The 23,461-nt window shown below is 43.8% G+C and overlaps 1 protein-coding gene across 1 annotated transcript in view; it reads left to right on the top strand.

The window, feature by feature from the left end:
• LOC116236422 (uncharacterized) overlaps positions 1–23,461 on the top strand; it is an 86,831-nt gene that overhangs the window by 3,983 nt on the left and 59,387 nt on the right. Inside the window, exons 4-31 of the mRNA XM_090133832.1 lie at positions 186–279; positions 1,368–1,541; positions 2,428–2,588; positions 3,664–3,793; positions 5,184–5,300; positions 5,774–5,929; positions 6,374–6,490; positions 8,418–8,564; positions 9,054–9,173; positions 9,810–9,968; positions 10,405–10,533; positions 10,822–10,971; positions 12,033–12,170; positions 12,532–12,678; positions 13,350–13,469; positions 16,457–16,603; positions 16,820–17,014; positions 17,330–17,469; positions 18,683–18,806; positions 20,098–20,241; positions 20,724–20,914; positions 21,495–21,626; positions 21,906–21,980; positions 22,250–22,330; positions 22,419–22,445; positions 22,569–22,613; positions 23,132–23,200; positions 23,314–23,409. Of these exons, the coding sequence (XP_089989958.1) occupies positions 186–279; positions 1,368–1,541; positions 2,428–2,588; positions 3,664–3,793; positions 5,184–5,300; positions 5,774–5,929; positions 6,374–6,490; positions 8,418–8,564; positions 9,054–9,173; positions 9,810–9,968; positions 10,405–10,533; positions 10,822–10,971; positions 12,033–12,170; positions 12,532–12,678; positions 13,350–13,469; positions 16,457–16,603; positions 16,820–17,014; positions 17,330–17,469; positions 18,683–18,806; positions 20,098–20,241; positions 20,724–20,914; positions 21,495–21,626; positions 21,906–21,980; positions 22,250–22,330; positions 22,419–22,445; positions 22,569–22,613; positions 23,132–23,200; positions 23,314–23,409 (3,525 nt within the window). The remainder of the gene's footprint in view (positions 1–185; positions 280–1,367; positions 1,542–2,427; positions 2,589–3,663; positions 3,794–5,183; positions 5,301–5,773; positions 5,930–6,373; positions 6,491–8,417; positions 8,565–9,053; positions 9,174–9,809; positions 9,969–10,404; positions 10,534–10,821; positions 10,972–12,032; positions 12,171–12,531; positions 12,679–13,349; positions 13,470–16,456; positions 16,604–16,819; positions 17,015–17,329; positions 17,470–18,682; positions 18,807–20,097; positions 20,242–20,723; positions 20,915–21,494; positions 21,627–21,905; positions 21,981–22,249; positions 22,331–22,418; positions 22,446–22,568; positions 22,614–23,131; positions 23,201–23,313; positions 23,410–23,461) is intronic.

The raw sequence follows: 23,461 nt of genomic DNA, 5'->3' as shown, positions 1-23,461 counted from the left end.
AAGCCCAGATTTTCAAAGGACTGACTGAATGTCTCTCAAGCATCTGTGTTCTCCTTCCCTCCTAACTCATGTGGGCTAAATTGCAACCGAGATTTGAGATGTTGGTTTGGAAATCCTACAGCTGACTCTCTGAACTCCTCCTCTTGTGCTCTTTCATCCTCTAGCTCTGATTCCAATTCTTGTAGGTCGTTGTTTTGATCACGAGTGGGAAATCCAGTGATTTGGTTGAAGACAAAGCCCAAGTCCTGCAGGATGCAGGAGTGACCGTGTTTGCTGTTGGTATGTATGGACATAGAACCATAGAATTGTTTGAGTTGGAAGGAACCTTCAAAGATCCCCTACAATGAACAGAGATATTTACAGCTAGATTATAGACGTGCTAAGCTACTAAATACAATGTGCACAAACACTGTTCACAGTCTACACACCAGGAAAGGCTGCAGATGTACAACAGCACCCACCTCCAAACGCTGCATCCATCGCCTGGCACAGCCACTAGCAACTCCTGCATGAACAGGAAAATCACATCTGTGCTGTACTTGGATTTTGTTGTTGTCGATTGCTGATTTATTCAGTTGGTATCTGTGGTTTTGCATCTGTCAAAACGACTTGCAAATTCAGGAGGAGTTCAATAAATAGTTCCGTTAAAGTCAAAATGTTTTGATGCGGCATTTTCAAAAATGAAATGGTTTTTTTTTTTTTTTTTTTTTTTTACTTTTGAAGGTTTCTCTTAATGGGATTTAGAGGCTGACTTTAGCTGCGTTAAGTTGTCCATCAGAATAATTCCATAGGCAAGGAAAAATTTTAACCCCTTTCCAAGAGCCAAATACAGCCACTTATTACACTTCAAACCCTTCTCTTTGCCAGGCGTTTTGGGGAGAAAAAAGAGTTGGTGGTGTTTTATTATGGAGAGCAGCTAGGTTAATTTGGATCAATGGAAGCACAAAATTTCTGGTTGATTTTTTTTTTTTTTTTTTTTTTTTTTTAATTCAGCCACTGGAAAACCCAAAAAATTTCACACAGCCTCCTCAAAGTCTCTTTGATTGTCTGTCAGAAGGATAGAAATGCCTCTGTACTTAATGGGGAGAATGAGGGCAGATCCTCCCTTTCACTGTCCACCCAAAGCATCCCATTAGTTGCCAGGCCCCCTTGGGCAGTCTCTAATATGCCTCTGAAAAAAAACTTGGCTTCTTGTCCCTTGTGCAAGAGGCCACACCTGCTCCACAACCCCCCACCCAGATTTTGGCTCCATTCCATTCCAGTACATTTGTCCCATTCATTCTTCAAAGACTTTTACTAATGCTTGACCTACTCCACTGCGAGTCTCTGGGGTCCTCCTTTCTTTCTTTTTTTTTTTCTTCCTATAGGAATTAAAGATGCTGACAAGCATGAACTGAGCAAAATAGCTTCGGAACCCACAGCAGAGCATGTGATTTATGTTGATGACTTTCACCTGCTCCACAATGCAGCCCAGAAACTCTCACGAAGGCTCTGTTTCACTGCCTCGGAGCCCCCACGGCCCATCAAACAACCTCTGCAAGGTTTGTTGGGATTCTCCTTTTATCCTGCCCCAAACAGCCAATTCCTAATCCATAGATGTGCCAACCACACCATGGTGATGGGTCTCCCATATTCTCATTCATCTCAATGGAACTCTATGGGTTGGCTGACCCTGGAGGACCAACCAGTTCAATGGAGCATCTGTTGCTCAGGAGCGGTGGTCCTATGTATTTTGCTTGTGTCTGCATTACTGTGGTTAGTCTCAGGTTAGATATTAGGAAATGTTGCTTCTCTAAAAGAATGGTAATGCATTGGAACAGGCTGCCCAGGGAGGTGGTGGAGTCATTGTCCCTGGAGGCATTCAAGAAACATGGAGATGTGGCACTGAAGGTATAGTTTAGTAGACATGGTGGTGATGAGTTGATGGTTGGACTGGATGATCTTAGTAGTCTTTTCAACCTTAATGATTCTGTGATACTGGATGCTGAAGTTCTTACTGTCTTTTTTGACAGTAGAGTAGCAATATTTTGGGGCAGTTGTTCTACACCTTGGCATTTTCATGATGGGCTTATCATGGTGAATTCTGATAGCATAGTCTTGGGTATTATTTTCATCCTTACAGAAGATGTGAAGAGCAGACAAAAAGATCCCAAGAGAGATCTAGATCTCTCCCAAAAGATGCAGATCTTGCAGCATGTCCAGAGGTGGTGGCAACAAGTTCTTATCGTTCTCTTGGAACCCAAACTCACAAAAAAGATAAGTTAAAAAAGCTTAGAGCAGAGCTTGGGAGAACTTTGTGGATAAAGTCCAACACCAAATTCTTTCTCTGCACTGAATATGCTGAGTCCCCCAGTGAAAGACCTTCACGCATCCAACACCAATGCCATCATGGTTCAAACAAAAGACCCTTCTTATCTTCTTTTGCAGCTGAGAAGATCATTGGCCCCCGGGATCTGCGTGTCAGTGAGCACAGCCACAGCTCACTGAGGTTCACATGGATGGCAGCTACGGGGAGGGTGATGGGGTACCGTGTCCACGTGTATCCCTTGTTGCCTTCAGGACAGCCAGTTTTGGAGGATCAGCAGCAGGTAGACTTGCATTCCCATCTTGTAGAGCCCCAGTTGTGCTCACAGTGTTAGAGATTAATCCTCTCCTGATGCTGTTGATGGCACAGCCCAGCTGGGAGATGGCACCATGTCACTCAGCCATCCAGGTTATAGCTGAGTGCATCCCAATAAATTGCTGAAACTGCTTTTTTGAAGTGAAGGTCTGTAGGGGGACCATCAAATTTGCAGACATGTCGATTGTTTGTGCGTGATGGCATTACTATGGGAGTGAGGCAGGGAAGGAAGAAAGGAAGGAGATTATGACACAAGCTGTCACTAACTGTTGGGATCGATAAGAACAAGTTGATGGGAACCACTCCTTTCTTTCCTTACCTCTGTGACATGACCTCTCAAATAAGTCCACAGCAGCTCCTATTCCTCTTGTTGTTATCCTTAAATCTTGGTAAGGCTTCTGTACATTTTTATTTTCCCATATCTTTGTGAGAAGGATGATGCTGTGTACCAGCTCACTCTGGGACAGCTTGGTCACTGAACAAAGCAGGACTGAAGGATAGAAAATGTATGCCTGAAAGCTTTCATTTCTAATAATAGAACAAACCTATGAAAGCATAAAATATTAAAGTTAAGATTATTAATTGTATTAATTATTCAGATTGCATTTAACAAGAATGATCATCCTTGACTGCTTCAGAATCTCATAAGAACGTTGTAAAAACACAGAAGTTATGTTTATTTCTTTCGCCCTCAGGCTATATTGAAATTTTCCTATATGAGCTCCAAAGAAACTATCTTTGTCAAAAATAGTGGGTTTTCCTCCATTTTCTTTAAGGTGGGGGTTGGGGAACAGCCTCACCATTTTGAGTGTTCTTGTTTTCATGGAGTTCTTACCCCATGGAATCCAGCTTTGGCATTATCCTGTGTCAGTGACATGTCCCTTGAGAGCCTGGTTATCTTTCAAGCACTGCAGTACACTGATCCTGCTCATGGAAGCACCTTGCACTAGAGGAGAAGCCTTGTGCTTCTAACCTGCTGTGAAAGTGGGAATCTTCTACCCTCACAGAGATGTAATGATAACTCTCGTCCGCCTGTGTGACAGATTTTGGTGGATGGTGACAAATGCACTGTGCTGGTGACTGATCTGAAACCCAACACCAAGTACATCTTCACAGTGAGAGCCATCTATAGAGATGCCCTCGGGGAGTCAGCAGCTGTCAAGGGGAAAACCAGTGAGTGTCTCTTCTGAAACCATCCCATCTTCTTGTTCACGTGGGCACAGGAAAAGAAACCACCTCAGAGCCATACATGCAAGGAGTGGGGGATGTAGGAGTAGGAGAAACATCTATAGAAATGTCCCTGGTGTGGAATGAAGCACTATGAGCAGATGCAGAGTAACCCAACCATGTACCATGTGTACAGCCCACTGGATAGCTCATCTAATGTGATGTGGAATTTAATGAATCCAGGCTGGGGTTTAGTTACTGTAACTCTAATGTACATGGGATGAAAGAAGCTTCTGGAAACCATGTGTTTAGAAACATGAGTTTTATGGAGAGATGTATGTTCTAAATATCTTGGTTTGGAAGCAGATGGTCCAAAAACTTTGGGTTGGCATTGTGTACCACTTAGAATTTCACATCACTTAAGGAGAACACCAAAGGAGCAAGATCATGGCCTTTAGGAAATGTCCCAAGTAGTGAACATCTTCTGGATTACAGTCTGCCATGCCACATTCCTTTGCTGTCATATTGCTGGCTGTAACGTTGAGGTTCTTGGAAACAAAAAGGTAAATTCACTCTTGGTCAAGCCTTAGAGTGCAAGACATTGGGTCAGAAGTGATAAATTGAGCAAGTTTTGACCCAGAAATCTCTCCACTACTTTCAGATGGTGTAAAGGCTAAAGGAGTACAGTAGTTGTACTCCTCTCTCTGTTTTGCATGAAGAACCAAGCCTGCTTTGCCCAAGGGGTTTTGAAAAGAATGATTCCTTTTTCCTTTTCTTTTACTTCTTCTCCCTATCCCCGCAGTGTCTAAATTGTTTGTCTTCTTGAGGGAAGATCTCTGACAGGATGAATAAATAAAGAGCCTCAATAAGGTTGACTCATATGTACTTGCCACAAATGAGATGGAATGGCTCTATGGGTTGGGATAAAGTCATTTCATCTCTTCTCTTATTATCCCCAACGTGAAGACAGAGGCAGGAGCCATAAATCTGCCTGTCATGGCTGGCTGGATCGAAATGGGCTCCTCTTTGTAGGAGTCGCATCCATAGGCACGAGCAACATTTGATTCATGTGCTCTTGCTCAGCCTGCCTGAAACCACTGCAGAGTTTTCTCTGCTCAGGAGACAATGCCCTGTGGGTAGATACTTCACAGTTTCCAACACCATTCAAAGAGGAAGCCCCCAGGCACTCTGTCATGGGGGTTGTATGCTCATTTTTCAAGTGGACAAGGGTGTGATCAAGGGGAAAGTTTACTTTTGAGGATATGGCTGACAGAATAGGGAGAAACGTTGCTGCTCACTGTTATGTCTCTTTGTCTTTGAAGTCAAAAGCTTTTCCAGGTGTCTTTGATGTGGCTCTCTATTAAAGCAGTGTTCCATCAATTTTTGTACCCCATAGCACCAGTGCCTCCAGTCACTAATTTCCGTGTGATTGAAGAAGGACTTTTTAGCTTGAAGGTTGCTTGGACTCCTCCCCTGGGCAAGCTGGAAGGCTACAAAGTCTACATCCCCGGAGGTGAGTTTGGTTTCCTTGGAGCTTGCTTTGAAAAGAGCAGTGACCTGAGGGCAGGAAAGGTGCCTTTTCATCCAAGAAAAGAGTGATATCACTCCAGAATAAAGCCAAGTTAGCTTCTTCCAGGCAGTATAGTTCCTCTAGAATGGAGGACAAGAGTTTTGAAAGAAGAGATGGGGATGATGATGGGGATGCATTGTACCATTTGCACTACCTCCCTGGATATTTTTCATACTCAAGTGCCTGCTTTGGTGTGGGATGTGGGATGAGTTCAAGCCTTTGGTATAGCCAGCATTCACTTCTGTGTGATTTGCAGGGCTGGGGACAGCACAGATGCATCAAGTCTTAACTACAGAGCTGAGGGTTAGCAAAATTTCAAAGGCATGCTCTTTGCTGTGTCTTGAGTACATTGCAATAGGGTGTAGACTTTAGGCACTGGGAAGGCTTCACCATCACTCTTCTCCTTGGTTTTTCAGCCAAAAGACCTGGAATGACCTATGAGCGGGTTTTGCAGGGTGATGTCTCCTCCCACATGCTAGATAACTTGCAGGAGGATAAAGAGTACAGCATCAGCATCTATGCAGTGTACCCCCAGGGTCCAAGCCAGCCCGTGACTGCCATGGGGAGAACATGTAAGAGGTTTGATTCTTTGACTCCTTCTTGCCTTGGGCACTGCATTCACACCTTTTGCTGTTGATAAGCACCCCACTGTTGGGCATGGCATGTGTGCACCAAAAAAGCATTACTCAACAGGTCCTTTCTAAGTCCATCCTTGAGCCATGCATGGATGTGGCCACCCTTGAACACCACCACACCAGTCAAGAGGAAAGGAGGGAGATGTGTTATGTACCCATGCTGCAGAAAGCAAGCAATGTTGGTGCCTGTGAAGGATCAGTCCTGAAAAGCAATGCCCATAGGTTTGGGTTTTCTCATCACTATTTTCACAAGATGCTGTCGTCCTTCCAGGCAAAGCCAGAGCACTCGGAAATCCCTCTCCACTTGAGAGACAACAGCACAAGGAGGGCAGCCAACAAAGTCAGTATGCACTTTGAAATATTTGTTTCCTGTCCTTCCAGTGAAGCTCCTGCCTGTGAAGAGCATCTTGCTGCAGAATGAGACCACTGATACACTCCAGGTGCGGTGGAGCTCCGTCCGGGGAGCAACAGGCTACAGGCTCACCTGGACATCAGCAGGTAAAAGCATGGGAATGAGATGCAAGCAATGGTGGTCAGGGAAATGGAGAGGCACTGGAAGCACTGACCAGTTTTCTGCTGAGCACGCAACAACAATCCCTGTTCACTGCAGGGCAGTTGGAGTAGATGAGCTTTAAAGGTCCCTTCCAACTCAAATGATTCCACAACCCAGGTTTTTTGGGTCTGTTGCGCCAAGACCTGACTTAATCTGCCAGCATGCCATATTGTACCCTCTTTCTCAGGCAGATTTTTGTATTTCAAGACAGATCTGCATATGCAGCTGGAGCCTATCCGTGCCCTGTACCCAAACATAGCTTCATTGCTGGTGTGGGAGAGCAGGAGTTAGAAATTCAGGCTTGATAGTATATTTTGGCCTTGAGAAATGGATGATTCTTTGGTTCAAAGATGAGATGTGTGTCAGGACACCTGGACTCCATCACAAACTTTGAAAAAAAACAGCATTCCTTCTTATGGCTTATGAAATAAGAAGAGATTTCCCACTGGAGATGGAGGGGATTAGATGGAGAACAGCTCTAAGTTAATCAGAAGGGAAAAATCTTTCCAGGGAAAGTATAACACTGCTTTTATTGCTTTGTAAAGAATAGTTCTCTAAAAAAAGAAATCCAAGCGTACCCCAAAACTCAGCTCTTTATCCAGTCTTTGATTTACAAGCCAGATAGAGCACACTCAGCCTTCCACCTCTTCTCAAGAGGAATGAGCAAGATGTGTTCAGCCAAAGTGTGATCACATCACTTCTGTGCTGGGTTTATCGTATCTGAGCAGCTCTTTCACTCAATACCAGCTCACCCCAAATCCAGGGGTGACAAAAATCCCACCATCACCACTCTTCTCCTCCCGCACTCCATCCCATTCCAGGTCATGCATTACAGTGGCACTGGGATCAACGCTGTCCGTCCCCATTCAGCCATCACGGGTGCTGGAGGATGTTGATTTTTCTTCTTTAACAGGGAATAAACAAAAATAAAACAACTCCTTATACCGTCCATGGTGTATTGGTTGGGAAAGGGGGATGGGGCGCAGCGTGCTGATGGAAGCAGAAAATGGGGACATGGCACCCTCCAGTGACCAAACTGGAAATGGCATCCCCCTGTTCACCCCTCCCTCAGTCCCATCGTCTTGACAGCATCTCTCTGCTTCTCCGAAAACGAGCTGCGACCGGCAGGGATTAGGTATTAACTCTTCTCTGTTCGTGCCTCCCTCTAGAGTGATGCTGAGAAGCTCTGCTGAGAGTATTCTAGCCTGTAGCAGGGATACAAAACCAACGGAGAAAATGTCTTTTGTGGCATTAGTTGTCTCCCATGTCCAGCAGGGAAGGAAGGATGGCTTCAACACCAAGTCACCCAGGGCTGGACAGAGTGTGGACCCTGTTAGAGGACTGCTCTGAGCCCCATATACATTCATTTGGAACAGGTTGCCCAGGGAGCTGATGGAGTCACCATTCCTTGAGGTGTTCAAGAAAAGGGTAGATGTGGCAATGAGGGACATGGCATTAGGGTTAGGGTTAGGGTTAGGGTTAGGGTTAGGGTTAGGGTTAGGACATGGTGGGGATGGGTGTGCAGTTAGTCTCGATGATCTGAGTGATCTTTTCCAATCTTAATGATTTTATGATTTTTCTGTTTCTACCTGATTTCTTTGACCTGAAAAGCCCCAAACCACCTTGATCTGTTGGTGATTACTGGGTGGTGTGGGTTATTTCCATCATCTCCGCAACAAACACTTGTGCTCATTCTGCCCTGTCCCTACTGTCCTTGGTTTGAGGATTTCATGGGCACAGGTGCAAGCTAGGAGGACAAATGCCATTCAATCTCATGCAACAATTATCATCCTCAAGTGATTGTTTGTAGGATCTCAGCTGGGTGGTCCTCCTTGACCTGACCCATTCATCAACTATCATTTCCATTCACAGATGGCAGCATCCAGGATGTGAACCTCAGCAGCACCTACAGCTACTACATGATCCAGGGGCTGCAGCCTGGCACAGAATACACTGTCACCATCAACCCCATCTTTGGAGATGTTGAGGGGCCAGTGGTGAGCAGAAAAGCAACCACAGGTGAGTGCCCCAAAGCAGGTGTATAGGCAGGGGAGGAAGCCCAAGAGGACTTAGATTGAGGTGAGATAGGTTGGTGTCATTTGTAGTCACCATCTTGCCTGTTATCTGATGTAAAGAGCAGCTGTGGAGGTGTGACACCTGGGGACATCGTTTGGTGTGTTTGATGGCAATGGGCTGATGGTTGGACTTGATGATCTTAGAGGTCTTTTCCAACCTCAGTGATTTGATTCTATTCTATTCTATTCTATTCTATTCTATTCTATTCTATTCTATTCTATTCTATTCTATTCTATTCTATTCTATTCTATTCTATTCTATTCTATTCTATTCTATTCTATCCTATCCTATCCTATCCTATCCTATCCTATCCTATCCTATCCTATCCTATCCTATCCTATCCTATCCTACTTTCATAGTAGCTTTTGGGGGGGGGGGGGTCACTTAGAAGCTATGGGGTCCTTGAAATGAACAAGCAAATCTTTCTTGCAGTGGCTTCAAGCACTGTGCAGATGTTGAATGTGAGTGAGATATCCACCAATGGTGCTCTGGTCTCCTGGGACTCGGTTGCTGGGGCCACTGGGTACCGAGTGGCTTGGGGTCCTACACCAGGTAAGATCCCACTGTCTTCCATCCTGAGTCACCCACACCTCCTCCTGTAGCACAGAGGGATAAGGCTCTGGGAACCACAGGAATGATGGACATAGGAACAAGTCCAGCTTATTAATTGGCCTAAGCTACTTCAGGGCATGAGCTGAAATTATTCCAGGGCCTGTCTTGCAGTGCTGGCAGATAGGGTGTCTGCAACCTGACCCCATCCCAATTCATATCCCAGTGGGTACGAGGGTTCTACATCACCTTGCCTGGTCCTTGGGGATGAGCTGAGTCACATCAGCAGTGCAGGGGCTCTGCAACTCCCTGGAGGGCTTGGAAGAGGCAAAGATCATATAGGTGCCTCCAGTGACCCATATTATGTTAGTTGTGGCCTTGGGTGTGAGACCTGGATCGGTTCTTTTGGATCCTCTTGGTGAGTTCAGTTGCTTTGGTCATTCAGATTCTTTAATAAACAATCAAAGGACTATTTTCTTGTTCCAACAAACACAGTAGGACAGCTGAAGATGTCCTACTACACATCTTCAGCTGAGTCAAAGATGGGGAAAACATGGTGCATCTCTTAGTGTACGACAGAGCTACTCCCCAGATTTTAGTCTTTATCCTCTTCTATTTCTTTTTCTCTCTTTTGCAAAGAATTCTTTGGGAAAGACCGACCTCGGCAGCTGGCCCTCAACAATTCAATCACAACCTACCAGCTCCGCAACCTGGCCCATGACACTGAGTATGTGATTTCCCTCTATGTGCTTTTTGGCACAGTGGAAGGACCAGGGATCACAACCACAGCCAGGACATGTGAGTATGGGCAGAGTGTTCAAGTAACTACCATAGGCACGCATCCCTTGGGTGGATGGTTCAACTTGGTGTATGTCTGCTGAGGGGAGGTTCCAGATTTATCATCTGAGAGGTTGAAAGGTAGAGAACGACTAAAGAGTCAACATCACCCATAGGATCCCATAGCTGCCTGAATTCCCACGCTGCCTCTTTTGGGTTCACAGACATGCTCTTAGCTGAAGCTAGAACGAAACATATGCTTTGGTGCTAAAGGCAATAGGGTGTACATGCAAGAGTGTTCAGACCAGTTTCCCTCCACGTGAGAACAATGAGGCACCAGGAATAAGCAAAGATGGCACTTTTAAACATTCTCCAATTTTGGCTTTGCTATACTGCCAACATGGGGCCCTTTGGGGCAGCAATCAGGGCACTGTCTAATGCCAGCTTAATCTTACAGCTCCTCTTGGCTACATCTCCAATTTTAAGGTGACATCCTACACCAGCTCAAGCCTGTCTCTGGCATGGAACGCCATGTTGGCTGCCACCAAATTCAAAGTCACCTGGAGACCTGTGGGAGCCAGCAATGGTGAGCAGAAAAAGGGTGCACATACTTGTTCCTGTCAAAGACCTGTGTCAATGGCCATGGAAGATACCTTTCCAAAGTCCTGATCCACTGCCTGGAGCAGGAAAGAGATCTCACTGCTAAGAAACAGTCTTCAGCCAGCACCCATTGCTGATCTTTCCCTCTTTGTGTTCATGCTCTTCTATTTATGAAGTTAATCCCCAAAGCTCTGGAATTGCCGTAGAGCAAAGAAAGGCTGTTTCCTTTGAAGGGGATGCCACCAGCCTACAAGAAACATCCCTTCTTTTACAGGAAAACAGGTGGCCAAGACTCAATACCTGGGCAGCAGGTTGTTGGCTCATCAGATTGATCACCTGCTACCTGACACCCTGTATAAAGTCAGCATTAGGGCTGTCTTCAGCAAGACTGAAGGGCCAGAGGTGACTCTGACTCACCGCACAGGTACATCCTTATGGAACAGCCCTCTGTGTTGGGACACTGGGGTTGGATTCATGGGGTTTTGCTTCTTTCAGTGTATTTTTCACATTAGTTTGTAAGAACCCATAGTGTTTGAATATGCCTCTGAATGATCTATTCTCTTGTTCCTCCCCTCACGTCCCTGTGATGTGCAACCAGAGTCTGGGCAATAAAAGATATGGATGAGATCCCTCAATTTAACTGCACAGTGCTGTGCTTCATGGATTCTGTTAGTAAATACAGCCTGGTATCTCTGGATAGAGTCATAGAATCATTGAGGTTGGAAAGGACCTCTGAGATCATCCAGTCCAACCATCAACTCATCCTTACCATGCCCACCAACCATGTCCCTAAGTGTCATAACTACAAATTTCTTGAACACCTCCAGGGATGGTGGCGACCCAACATCTTTCCTGGGCAGTCTGTTCCCATGCTTGAAGAAATTTTTCCTAATATCCAACCTGAACCTGAACTTCACCTCTTGCCTTTTCTTCCAAAATGCAGTCAACGACTAGGGAGTTATAATTCATAATTACTGAGTTTTTCTTCAGTGTCATGACCTAGAACAACAAGCACTTCATTACTTTCAACATCTAACCGAGTTATGTCTGGGATAGAGTTAATTTTTCTTTCCAGTAGCTGATCTGATGCTGCGTTTTGGATTTAGAGTGAGAAAACTTTGATAGCACAACGTTTTAGTTGTTGCAGAGCAGTGCTTACGCTAAAACAAGAACTTTTCAGCTCCTCACACTCTCCTGCTGGCAAGGAGCTGGGAGGTGACAGAGCCAGGATAACTGACCCAATGTGGCCATAGGGACATCCTGTACCATATGGCATCGTGCTGAACAGTAAAACTGAGGGAGTTGGCCAAAGGAATCACCATTCCTCAGGGACTGGTTGAACATCAGAGTCAGGGAGTGGTGAGGAACTGTGTTGTGTATCACTTACTTTTTAAAAATTGTTTTTTTTTTTTTTTAATTTCCCCTTATTTCTTTCTTATTAAACTGCCCTTAGTGCATGAATTTTTACACTTTTCTATTTTGCAGCTTCTCTCGCAGACTCCAGCCCCATCCACACCATCCAAGATCTGAGGATTACCAACACTGCTGTCAATAGTTTGAAGCTGTCTTGGAGAAGGCTTCCAGAGGCAACTCACTATAAGATATCCTGGGTGCCACTCAGCAGTAAGCATCCTCCTCCCTTTGGTGCAGTGTGAGGACAAAGAACAAAGATCACCAGAAAACCCAGACTTAACTCAGTCCTTTTCCCACAGATCATTGGGGTGGATGGGGGCTATAATATCTCCAGGGACAGGTTGAAGGCTTGAAAGTTGGCCAAGTTTTCATCTGTAATCTAGAGATCAGTTGGATTTAAGTGTAGTTGTATTCAAGAAGTCAGGGAAGGGATTCCCTTCCAGCAGTGTATATGATGCCAGGCCAGGGAGGAAAATGACCGTAACAGTAATTGTTTATAGCAGTCACCCTGCTCTTCCTATGTAGTATCATGGATTTATTTGTTTTGTGGTGTCGCTGCAATTGTGGCTAGGTGGCTTGGAAACATCACAGTTAGTTGGAGCTGAGAGCAACTCATTCACCATCCCCAAGCTGAAGGAGAGCACCACGTACACCATTGCTGTGTCAGCAGTGATTGGAGGACAGGAGGGAAACCCCACACTACTCACAGCCAAAACTTGTGAGTATGGAAGCCACCAGGTGGGGGAATAAATGTCACCAGGGCAGTGCCAGGGATTGTGATGGGAGATGGGATTGGGCAAGGAGAAATATAGCTGGTGCAATATCGATGGGAAATATCTTCACCATTCTCAGCAGGTAATTGTAAATATGATTCATGAGTTTATGGCATCGTGTAATGTGATTGATGCTGCAGAATAGGGAGATTTGGAAATCCAGGGGTGGAGAAGATCAGGTGTGTAGAACAGTCATGGAGGCTTCAAGGAGTAATAGCATCTGGCACAAGTGAACAGGCATAAAGTTAATTTCCCACCTCAACAACTCAAATTTAATGATTAGTTGGGATTAAAACCCGGGATCCAGGCTGAAGATATGACAATTATTTGATAAAATTGTATTGGTTCCCATTTAGGGAATGATTTAGTGGTCAGTATTGATGGTGCGTGGACAGTCGGACTAGATGATCTTAGTGGATTTTTTCAACCTTAATGGTGAAGGTCTCTGAAACTCATCACAGATGAAGATGTGTTTTCTAGCATACCCTTCATTGCACTCTGACATAGATACAGTGGGCATGGAGGTAATGGGTTGTCAGTTGGACTTGATGATCTTAGTGGTCTTTCCAACTTTGATGATTCTATGATAAGCTTGCTTTCTTTTTCTTTCCAACAGTGGACTTACCCAAAGTGACTGAGTTCACTATGCAGGAAGCTGCAGAGACCAGTGTTTTGCTGACTTGGACTGCTGTTCCTGGAGTATCCACATACCTACTAACATGGCGCTTGTCCTCAGGTAATATTTATGTGGTTGGGAAAGGAAGGATGAGTTGTCATTTGGACCCATCTGGCGTAAGCTGCCCTAACTAAGAGTATTTGAGGATGGAGCATGGACAAGTGTGGCTTGGCTTGTGGTCTATTCAGTTCAGTACTTGGTCTTAGAGACAGCTGGTGCAGCAGAAGATGAAAGTGGCAGGTAATATAGAAGAAATTTCTTTCCACCAGCAGCCTTAATTGCCATCCAGAGATCCCTAGGCAGGCACAAGCAGTGTGCCCAGGTGATCCTCATGAGGTTCAAGAAAGCCAAGTGCAAGGCTTTGCACCTGGTTTGTGGCAACTCCCACTATCAGTACAAACTGGGGGATGAAACTGTTGATGTCCCTGTTCATTGCAGGGGAGTTGGACTAGATAAACTGTAAAGATCCTTCCAACTCAAACAATTGTATGGTTCTAAGTCTCTGCCAGTTCATTCCAGTGTCATGACTTCTGTCTCTAACTGGTGCTTAGTTTGACCAGGATTAAATGATGCTGTTACTGATGGCATTAGTGCCATAGCTTCTCCTAACCATATCTGGATGGGAGAAGAGAAGGTTAACCCTGCAGGATTCCATACATCACATGCCTTAATCTCAGCTTCATTTGGGTGGAAAAGAGGGCAAAAAGAACGTGACTGGCTCATTGAGGAGGTTCAAAAGATAACCCACGTGACCACTGCAAAATCCTCAGAGAAAGAAAAAGAAGTGAAAATTACTTAGAAAAAAAGCCTGTTGGTTAGCAATATAGTCTCTTCCTCTGGAGTCTCTGCTTGTCCACAGAGTCATAGTATCATGAAGGTTGTATCATCCAGTTCCACCATCAGCCCATCCCCACCATTCACACTAACCATGTCCCTCAGTGCCACATCTCCATGTTTCTTGAACACTTCCAGGGACAATAACTCCATCATTTCCCTGGGCAGTGTGTTCAATGCCTCACCACTCTTTCTGAGAAGAAATCTTTTCCTAATACCCAACCTGTACTTCTCCTGGTGCAACTTGAGGCCACTGGGAATAGTTAAGAGCTAACTAAGAAGTGGTCAATTTTGTTTTCCATACAGCCTTAATTCCTTTCTGTTCAAAAGCTTTCCTATACAGTAAAGGTCTTTCAAAACTTTCCTGATCATTGTTCGTAATTTTTAGCATAATTTTTTTTTTTTTTTTCCCCAGTTGATTTGGCCCTAATGGGTTTGCCATTTTAAAGAACCAGGTTTGTTATTTTTTTCAGGAATAGGCTTAAGCCTCTTTCAACATAGCAATTTTCCTGTCATTGCTTCAGCCACTAGCTTTTTTTTTTTTTTTTTTCTTTTGCTAGGAATCAGTTAATCTTCACAAGTCAATAAAGAAAACAGATCTGACAAAATTCCCCTGTGCTCCCTGCAGTGCTTTTATGAGTTACCAGGTCATCAACTTTAATTTTTTTTTAATTCTGAGGACATTTTAGTATTGGCAGCCTAAGGCTTGCAGCATATGTCACTCAGGATGAAGTCTCCTGCGATAACATCATTTTTTTTCCCTCTACATATTATGGATAAATGATTAGGGAACAGAACATTCAGCTCTCTAGGGTGATTTAAGTGATCTGATGCAACTGTTCCTCCCCTGTGCTGTGCTGTTAAAGTATCGATCTGTAAGTATTCAAAAATCATTGGTTTCAGAGTTGTCAGGGGCTCAGAAATGGATAATACCACGTCTGACAGTCCCACTGTGCCCTCACTCGATCGATCCTTCTGAAATAGGTTTATAATTATTGATTTAACATCACAATCCCATGAATCTTGCCACTGAGTTTCAGTAGTACCAATGAGATTAAATTTATGCTCATGAGTAGTTCGAATTTCTCTTGTTTAATTATCCAAGTATAGAAAGACTATTAAGAATTTTGCCTTTTTTTTTTTCCTCTTGGTGCCTTTATTAATTTTCTTCTCAGCAACTTGAACTTTTTTTCTAAATGAATGCTCATTCATTACCCATTTGCCTTTCCCTCAAGTTGGGCTCATTTAATGCCCTCCTCCCTACCTGCCTACTCTAACCACCCTGCTCTGTAAGAGATCCCCTTCCACTCAGCTGGAGGTCATCACAGTTGTAAATCTCCATCTCTGATGCTACATAAAACAAACCCACCTTGATGGGGCTCCATCCATATGCAATCTTCCTGCCCTCTCTGACAAGGAGGGACCTTAGAGAGATTCAGCTAGATGTTATAGAATCACAGACTCATTAATTTTGGAAAAGATCGCCATCAACTCTTCACCATGTTGCCTTCCTCTCTCTTCTTTCTCTCATCTCTTGAGTACTACCAAAGCCATGAAGTTTGCTTCTACTCAATCAATGTTTTGCATTCATTCTTTGAAAACTGTCTCCAGAAAAACCACTGTCTTTTTCTAGTGCTTGTAGACCTCTTCCTCCATAAGCTTGCCCAGCCTCAGGCCATGTATTCTACCCTGGGTGTGATCAAAGGTATTTCCTACCTCAGTCTACTACCAACTTCTGCTTGTGCCAGAGTGTGGTAACCTTACACTTTCTCATTATGTGAAAAACCAAACATGAAACAAAGGGTTTTAGTGCTAGATAGAGGCACAGCCACAGTGTAAATGTAATTTAATGTAAATGAAACAGGTTATTTACAACTACTTAATTTATTTCCCTAGAAACTAACCATTATTCTTTTAAGGAAAAAATGTTATTTCAGAATGAAAAGGTACAGATTTCATTTTGATCGCTGTCAAAACTCATCATTCAGCATTTCCAAATATAAGACGCTTTTAAAATGTCAAAACATTGTTATGACTTTTACACAGATTTTTTTTTCCCCACCATTTTAAACTAGAACTATCTGTGGTATTCAAAAAACATTTCTCAAGTTAAGCTTATTTCTCAGCAAGCTTTCCATTCATTAACAAAGAGTCCTGCTTTTATACACACCAGCCTTTGCAAACTATAACGGATGTTTCTTCCTTTTTTTCAGCTTCTGATCTTTCCCTGGAAGTGCTATCAGCAGCTTTGAGATCATATCGAGTGACAGGACTGAGCTCTGAGGAGACGTATTTGTTTTCTATAAGACCAGTCTTTGGAGATAGAGAGGGACCAGAGACAACACTCGTTGGGCAAACAGGTATGAAGTCAGGAAGGTCATTCTGTAGTTTTTCCTAGGTAATTGCTATTGTAGTTAATTTCTTGTTGTTTTGTTTTGCTTTCCTAAAATTTTGTTGCTTTACAAGGTAATACTGTCATAACTAAGATGTTGACAGTGATGGGTTGATTGATGGACTCGATGATCCGAGTGTCTTTTCCAACCTTCATGATTCTATGATTCTGTGTTGGCTGACAGCTGGACCTCACGGCGATTCACCTCCACCAGTCTTTCCCGTGACTTCTGCAAAAGTGGCTATGATGAAATCCCCATCTCCAAGCAATGTGAAGACCATTCCTCTTCTGTCAGCCACCACTACATTACAACCAACCCTAAACACCCTCCTGTCATCTACCACAGCTTCTGCACTGCTGACAGCTCTCCCTGGTCCAAGTGAGTGTGTATCTGTGTTTGATTTCAGGATGATGTAGAACTGGGTCAGACCACCAGGAATGATGTTTTCCTCTGATCTCAGGAGCCAAAATCCTAGTCTTCGTTCAGTATGTAGTGAGAGTAGCCAGTGTTGGGGAAATTGAAGATTCAAGCCATATATATAATGCAATTAAGCTCTCAGCACCATCCTGTGGGGTGAAGGTGCTTGCTCACCAACACTTGGCATCACAGAATATACTTGAGCTGGCATTTGTTTCATTGTTCCATACACTCTAGGACCCCACAGCTTATAGAGATCCTCTCTTCTCTCTGCAGTCTGTGGCAAGTTCAAAGCAGACATTGGGTTCCTGGTGGATGAATCCTCAAGTATTGGCTGGAGTAATTTCAACAAAGTGAAGGATTTCCTCTTCCGGATCATTTCCTATTTCCCTAAGATTGGGCCTGAAGGGACACAGGCAAGCATTTGTTAATCTGTTTCCTGAAGGTGATTTCCGTCCAAGTCTTTACCCATTGCTTACCTCTGCAATGACCGCAGTCTGCTCACTCATGTTGAGATTCAGAGAGGTTTTGACTAAAAACACGCATCTAACAAAGACGAGAATAGAAGTCTTCTAAATCTCAGCCTGAATCCCTATTCATATGGAGATATTCCCATTGCTTGGTTATTTTGCTAAGACCAAGTCATTAGGAATAAAGCAAATCTCAAACCTATTGAAATACTGTCTAGTTTATGGCGCCCAGTGATGTATCAGCCTTTGGGTGCCTTTCTAGGATCCTATTTCATCCCACATCCAGACCACTAATGAGAAGAAATCCAGATTCTCAATCCATGGTATGAAACTTCTCAAGGGCAAAATGCAGCCCACAGTATTAAAACCGTGACCAAGCAAAGCCAGTGGGAGGACTCTGTAGATGTTTTTTTGGGGGGTCGTTTGTGATTAATTAATGTTATATGTGAACTATCCCATTGAAATGAGGACCTATGTAGCTTTCAGTTGAAAAGGAAATGGGAAGCTTCTTGCACTCTTTCCTTGCAGGTAGCCTTGAAGGTTTAGGCGTGTGATGAATTTACCCTAATTTAACAAATAATTCTGAGGAGGTGAAGCCACCTCAGTTTAGGCTGGTGTCACATGAACTGAGTAGCTGAGCTCTCTTTGCTGTCGGTGGAGGATGAAGATTTGGTTGAGGAGATGCTGCTCCCACCCATCCATGAGCTGCCAGAATTGTATTTCCCATCAGGTCTGTGCTGTATCTACCAGCTTGTGCCAAAATTTCTGGTGCCCTAAGCACAAAATAGTACCTTGCCCATGCTTAAGCATCTGAATTGTAACGTAAGTGTTGTCTGTGAACCAAGTGTTTTTTGTTTTTTTATCTTTAAGAAATACAGACTAAGAAATACCACTTCTACTGCAGTGCCACTGGCTGTGTTATCCACTCAAGGAGATTTACTGAGTGATCACTGAGTCATAGAATCATTTGAGTTGGAAGGGACCTTAATTAATGGCCATCTAACCCAACTGCCCAACATTGAACAGGGACAACTATAGCTAAATCAGGTTGCTCAAAGCCTGGTTCAGCCTGGCTGTGGATGTCTCCAAGTGATGGCACCTTTGCTGTGCTCCTGAGCCCTCCACATCTCTCATCCTTTTGTTTTTTTTTTTAAATCAGGTTGCTGTTGCACAGTATAGTGAGGAGCCCAGAGCCGCATTCCACTTCAACCAGCATCAGGACCGCAAAGGTGCTCTGAAAGCTGTCAAGGAGCTGCACTATGCTGGAGGCAACACAAAAACAGGTGTGTATGTGTGAATCTATACACGTTGGGAAGCTCTTTTGGGCCAAGACAGAGGGTCAAGGCCTGGGAAGGTGGATGAATGTTTTGAACCAGTTTACCTGGTTAGAAAGTTACGGTCTAAAGTTCTGTAAAATTTGAGAGCAGAGAATTATGTGTGTTTTTATTCCCAGGGATGATCTATCCAGCTATTCTGGTGTCCTTTATTTGTGTCCTAGTTTTACTGCTGGGTTTCTCTTCATTGTTTTATAACCTTGAGGGAGATTTTTATACCTGGCTTGGAGACCTAGCCCGTAAACATTAGATAAGGATGGTTGATGCTGAAGCATCCTTATTACCCTCTCCATGCACATTTTAATCAGCAAGTTCCGATTGTTATTGCTTTGCTGCCCTAACAACAAAACAATGTACCTAGTCTTACTTTCATGACTTGCCATCACATAAATGTTTCCTCCTGATGTACAAATAGCACAGTTCACCATCAGCTTAATCTCTCAGAAATTCAGAAACTTGTCTTATACTGTCAAAAACTCAGGCAACACTTTCTACCTACACGTTCCCAGAAGCATGGTGGGGTATACCTACTTCCTTGAAAGTACAAAAGCAGTAATATTAAATTGAAGGTGATTAGTTTTAACTTTTTTAAATGGCACACCTAAATGTCTTCTAGTCAGTAAACATGGAAGGAAGCCTTGAGGAATCCACATACGTTAAATGAAGACTTGTAAACCTCATCCTGGCTCAGTGGTATTGGTCAGGAACACATAGGGCTGGTCAGAATGCAGTAATTTGGATGGGAAATCCAAATAGATAGGGAAAGTGGCTGTGAAACTGGGCAGACTGCAAACTGTTCAGTTACCTTGCCTCTAGTACTATTATTTTTGTGTGTGTGGGATTTGTGTCAATGGAGGCATTTTACCTCCCTTAGGAGTCTTTCCATGCTATTCTGGGGCTTCTTACCCATTTCAGCTGGAAAGGGAGTCCTTTAGGAAACTTTCCTGATCTTTCTAAAGAAATTTGAAAACGAGAATTCTGTGATTTTTTTCCCTAAAATTTATGGAAAGTGCTTCACATCTCCCAAATGTGTCTTTCCTTTTCCAAAACTATCTGCAACCATTTCAGCCAGTCTGATTTACTGCTGTCTTCCCTCAAAATGCATTGCCCCTCTTTAAGGCCTACTGGCTATTTATGGGACCACACTGAATCCCCTCATCCCTCTGTGCATGGAATGGGAACCTGCCTGTACACCTAACACTTCTGTAGATTTAATTTGTTTCTCTCCATGTTTGCCCAGGTCGTGGTATAGCCTTTATGCTAAAGGAATTATTTCAACCCTCCAGAGGGATGAGACCAGAGTTCCCTCATGTGCTGATGCTTGTGACTGATGGGCGATCCCAGGATGATGTGTTGCCACCTGCCAGAGCAGCCCATGCTTTGGGTAAGAATTGCCCTATTGTGTTTCCATAAGGTCTTGGTTGTCCTCCATGTACAGCCAGATGCTGTTGTGTGAATTCATAGAATCATAGAATGGCCTGGATTGAAAAGGATCACAATGATCATCCAGTTTCAACCCCCCTGATATGTGCAGTGTCACCAACCACTAGCCCAGGCTGCCCAGAGCTACATCCAGCCTGGCCTTGAATGCCTCCAGCAATGGAGCATCCACAACCTCCTTGGGCAACCTATCCACTTCAAGTGCATTGTTGGCTTTTATCACTTCTTCATCCTTTCTTCTTCCTGTTCTTGACTTGAGAACCTTTGTATTGCTGTAACTCACACACACTGCTGTCAGTGAATTCTGTAGCAGCTAGTTCAGTACCTAGTTCCATCAGAGGTTGTTAACAGCAAGGCTGTGGTGAGGGGTTTGGAAACTCTGATGTTAGACATTTTTGCTTCTGTTGAAAGAGTGATGTGTTTCAGGAATCCGCATCATTGCTGTGGGTGTCTCGGGAGCTGACCCTGCTGAGCTCAACGACATTTTACTGCAGCAGAATCTCCAGAATGTTTTCTATGTGAGCACATTTGATGAGTTCCCCCATATTCTCCGAGAGCTAATAGAAGTCATTTGCTCTGACCTTCAGCCCTCAAGGGCCCCACTGCCATCTGGGGAGGTGAGCTGGTTTACAGAACTTTGAATAAAAGGCAAATTATCTGTCATAGGTCATGCACAAGGACAGTCTTCTTTCCAAAATAAAGTTTCAAAGAAAGTAACAGATTTAGAATACTGGACCTAATCCTGAATTCACCCACTGTCCAGTCCTGGACATAGAATCATAAATTCATTAAAGTTGGAAAAGACCACTGAGATCATCTAATCCAACCATCAACCCATCAGATCATCTAGTCCAACCATCAGCCATCAACCCATCAACGTGAAGAACAAAAACTGAAAACAAGGCAGTAGAACTGGAGAAGACAGAACAGAGCTTCAAATGTTTTGTCATATACAGCCCCTCCAGGGCCAAAGTATTTGAATGTATTATAAATATATTACTTTCTTCTAATTCTGATTTATGGATCTTTGGTAAGGATGTGTATGATGGGTTTTCTCCAACTGTGATACAGCTATTTCAATGAATAGGCTGGTGACATGAAAGCATAGTAACCTCTTGAGACATGTTAAGGGTTGATAAGTGATGTCTGGCCCAAAACCTGGTCGATCATCAGTCTAACCCAAACTCCATGCTGTAGGTTGCCAGACCTGAAGCTGACAAGCAATTGCCTTTTGATGACACAGACAACAAGGTACACCTCCCCGATCCATCACCAGCTGAACCAGACATCAAGAAAGGAGTGGAGGCTTGTGGTCCCTGGTGTCTAAAGGTGAGAATTCCTTTACTGATTCACAGGAATGTAAATAATACATAGAATCTTAAAGTCATCTAGGTTGGAGAAGATCTTCAAGACCACGATGTTCAACCACCAACCTGACCCACTGAGTCCCATCACTAAACTATATAGGAACCAATCCATAGTGGTAGAGCTTATCTCTCACTTCTGCTTTGTAAGACAAGGGATGTGCTAGCCTGTGTTTCCTGGTTTTATTTGCCATTCTTTGCTGAATCTATAGGTCATTTCTTCCATTTTCCTTTTCCTTTCAAGAACTCCAGGGGCTCACCAGCTCGTGGAGGTTATGACCCATATGGGTTTACTATGAAGGGAGAGAAAGGAGAGAGGGTGAGTCCATTTTCATTTGCTTGGTTAATTAATATACAATTAAATGATTAGTAACAACAAGGAGATCTTCAGATCTTTTTATGCTGGTGTTTTAATAAATGTTGCCCTACACTGGCTTTGAAAATCAGGCAAAAAGGAACTTTTTAAATGTTTGTATTTTTCTGGCAACTGAGGATTCCCTCAAGCAGTGCAGAAAGTCAGTGATGCATTAAGACATTCCAGTTGGCAGGTCTGCAGCCATAACTTGCAGACTATTATTTTTAATTTAGGGTCTACCTGGGAAGGATGGCATTCCTGGACTGCCAGGTAGACCTGGACGAACAGGTCCTCCTGGTCCCCCTGGACTCATGGTATGTGTTTGCTTTAGCAAACCCCATAAGAATGGCATTTAATGGAGAAGTGAGCGTGGCTCTCAATTCTCTCTTTCCTGTTTTGTAGGGTCTCCCTGGCATCCAAGGTGATACTGTAAGTATTTCGAATGCAGTGAATGTCATCAATACAGTGGGAACCTAAAGCTTGATCATTTCACAGTGATGATCTTGTGGGTGCTCTATGGTTTAATGTTTCATGATTTGTTTTTAATTCCAGGGATCTCCAGGCTATCCGGGACCAGTGGGGCCAAAAGGTGACAGGGTGAGTTTCATTCCTGGGTTTATTTGCAAAAAAAAGCTCTTATATTGCTGTGATTTCTTGTTTCCAAGCAGTTGCACAGGGACCTTTGGTGCATATGAACTTTTGAGTTATATATAACAACTATAGTCATCAACTGTGGGAGTTGTCCTTCAGCTCAGCTAGGAGATATTTAGTGTCTTCATGGAGAAAACTGCTCAGTTCTTATCACAGGTCCATGGCATGTTTCAGTTGGATATCTGCAGAAGCAGGTAGCTGTTGGTTGAGTCATTCTGCATTTTTGAGGGTTTTCATTATGAATAAGCCTGTTTATACACATTTAAGACACAGAAAGGTAAGGTTTCAAGACTAGTTGTAGGCAGTTCCTAGAAACAGCTATCCTGTCCTTCCCTTATCCCCAGATATTTGTTTCTACTCCTTCCTTGCATCCACTTGAGCTGTCTGTATGGCTGTACCATGCCCTCTTTTTGCCTGGATCTCCCAACACAGCTGAATGTGCATCTTTCTTTCCTTGCATGCAGGGAGAACCTGGTTATGTCCTGGGAGGAGTGGAGGTGATTCCTGGCCGAAATGGGCATCCTGGTCCCCCCGTGAGTATTGTTCCCAGGTGTGGTGGACCCTTCAGTCTGTGGCACTGACAGAGCAGCAAAGGGATCTGGGAAAGAGCTCACATCTCTATTTCCCCTGGTTTTCATTATTACAGGGACAGAAAGGACAGCCAGGAGTTCCTGGGGTAGCAGGACCACAGGGTTTACCTGGCTTACCAGGACCACAGGGACCACCAGGCATCTCCATCAAGGTGAGCAAAGCTATCTGCACCATGGCTCTGTGATACTCATCCCAGAAAGGGA

The sequence above is a fragment of the Phasianus colchicus genome, chromosome 1 (genome assembly GCF_987193195.1).
Source record: "Phasianus colchicus chromosome 1, bPhaCol1.hap1.1, whole genome shotgun sequence".
NCBI classification, from domain to species: domain Eukaryota; kingdom Metazoa; phylum Chordata; class Aves; order Galliformes; family Phasianidae; genus Phasianus; species Phasianus colchicus.
This window is presented reverse-complemented; position numbering and strand designations above follow the sequence as displayed.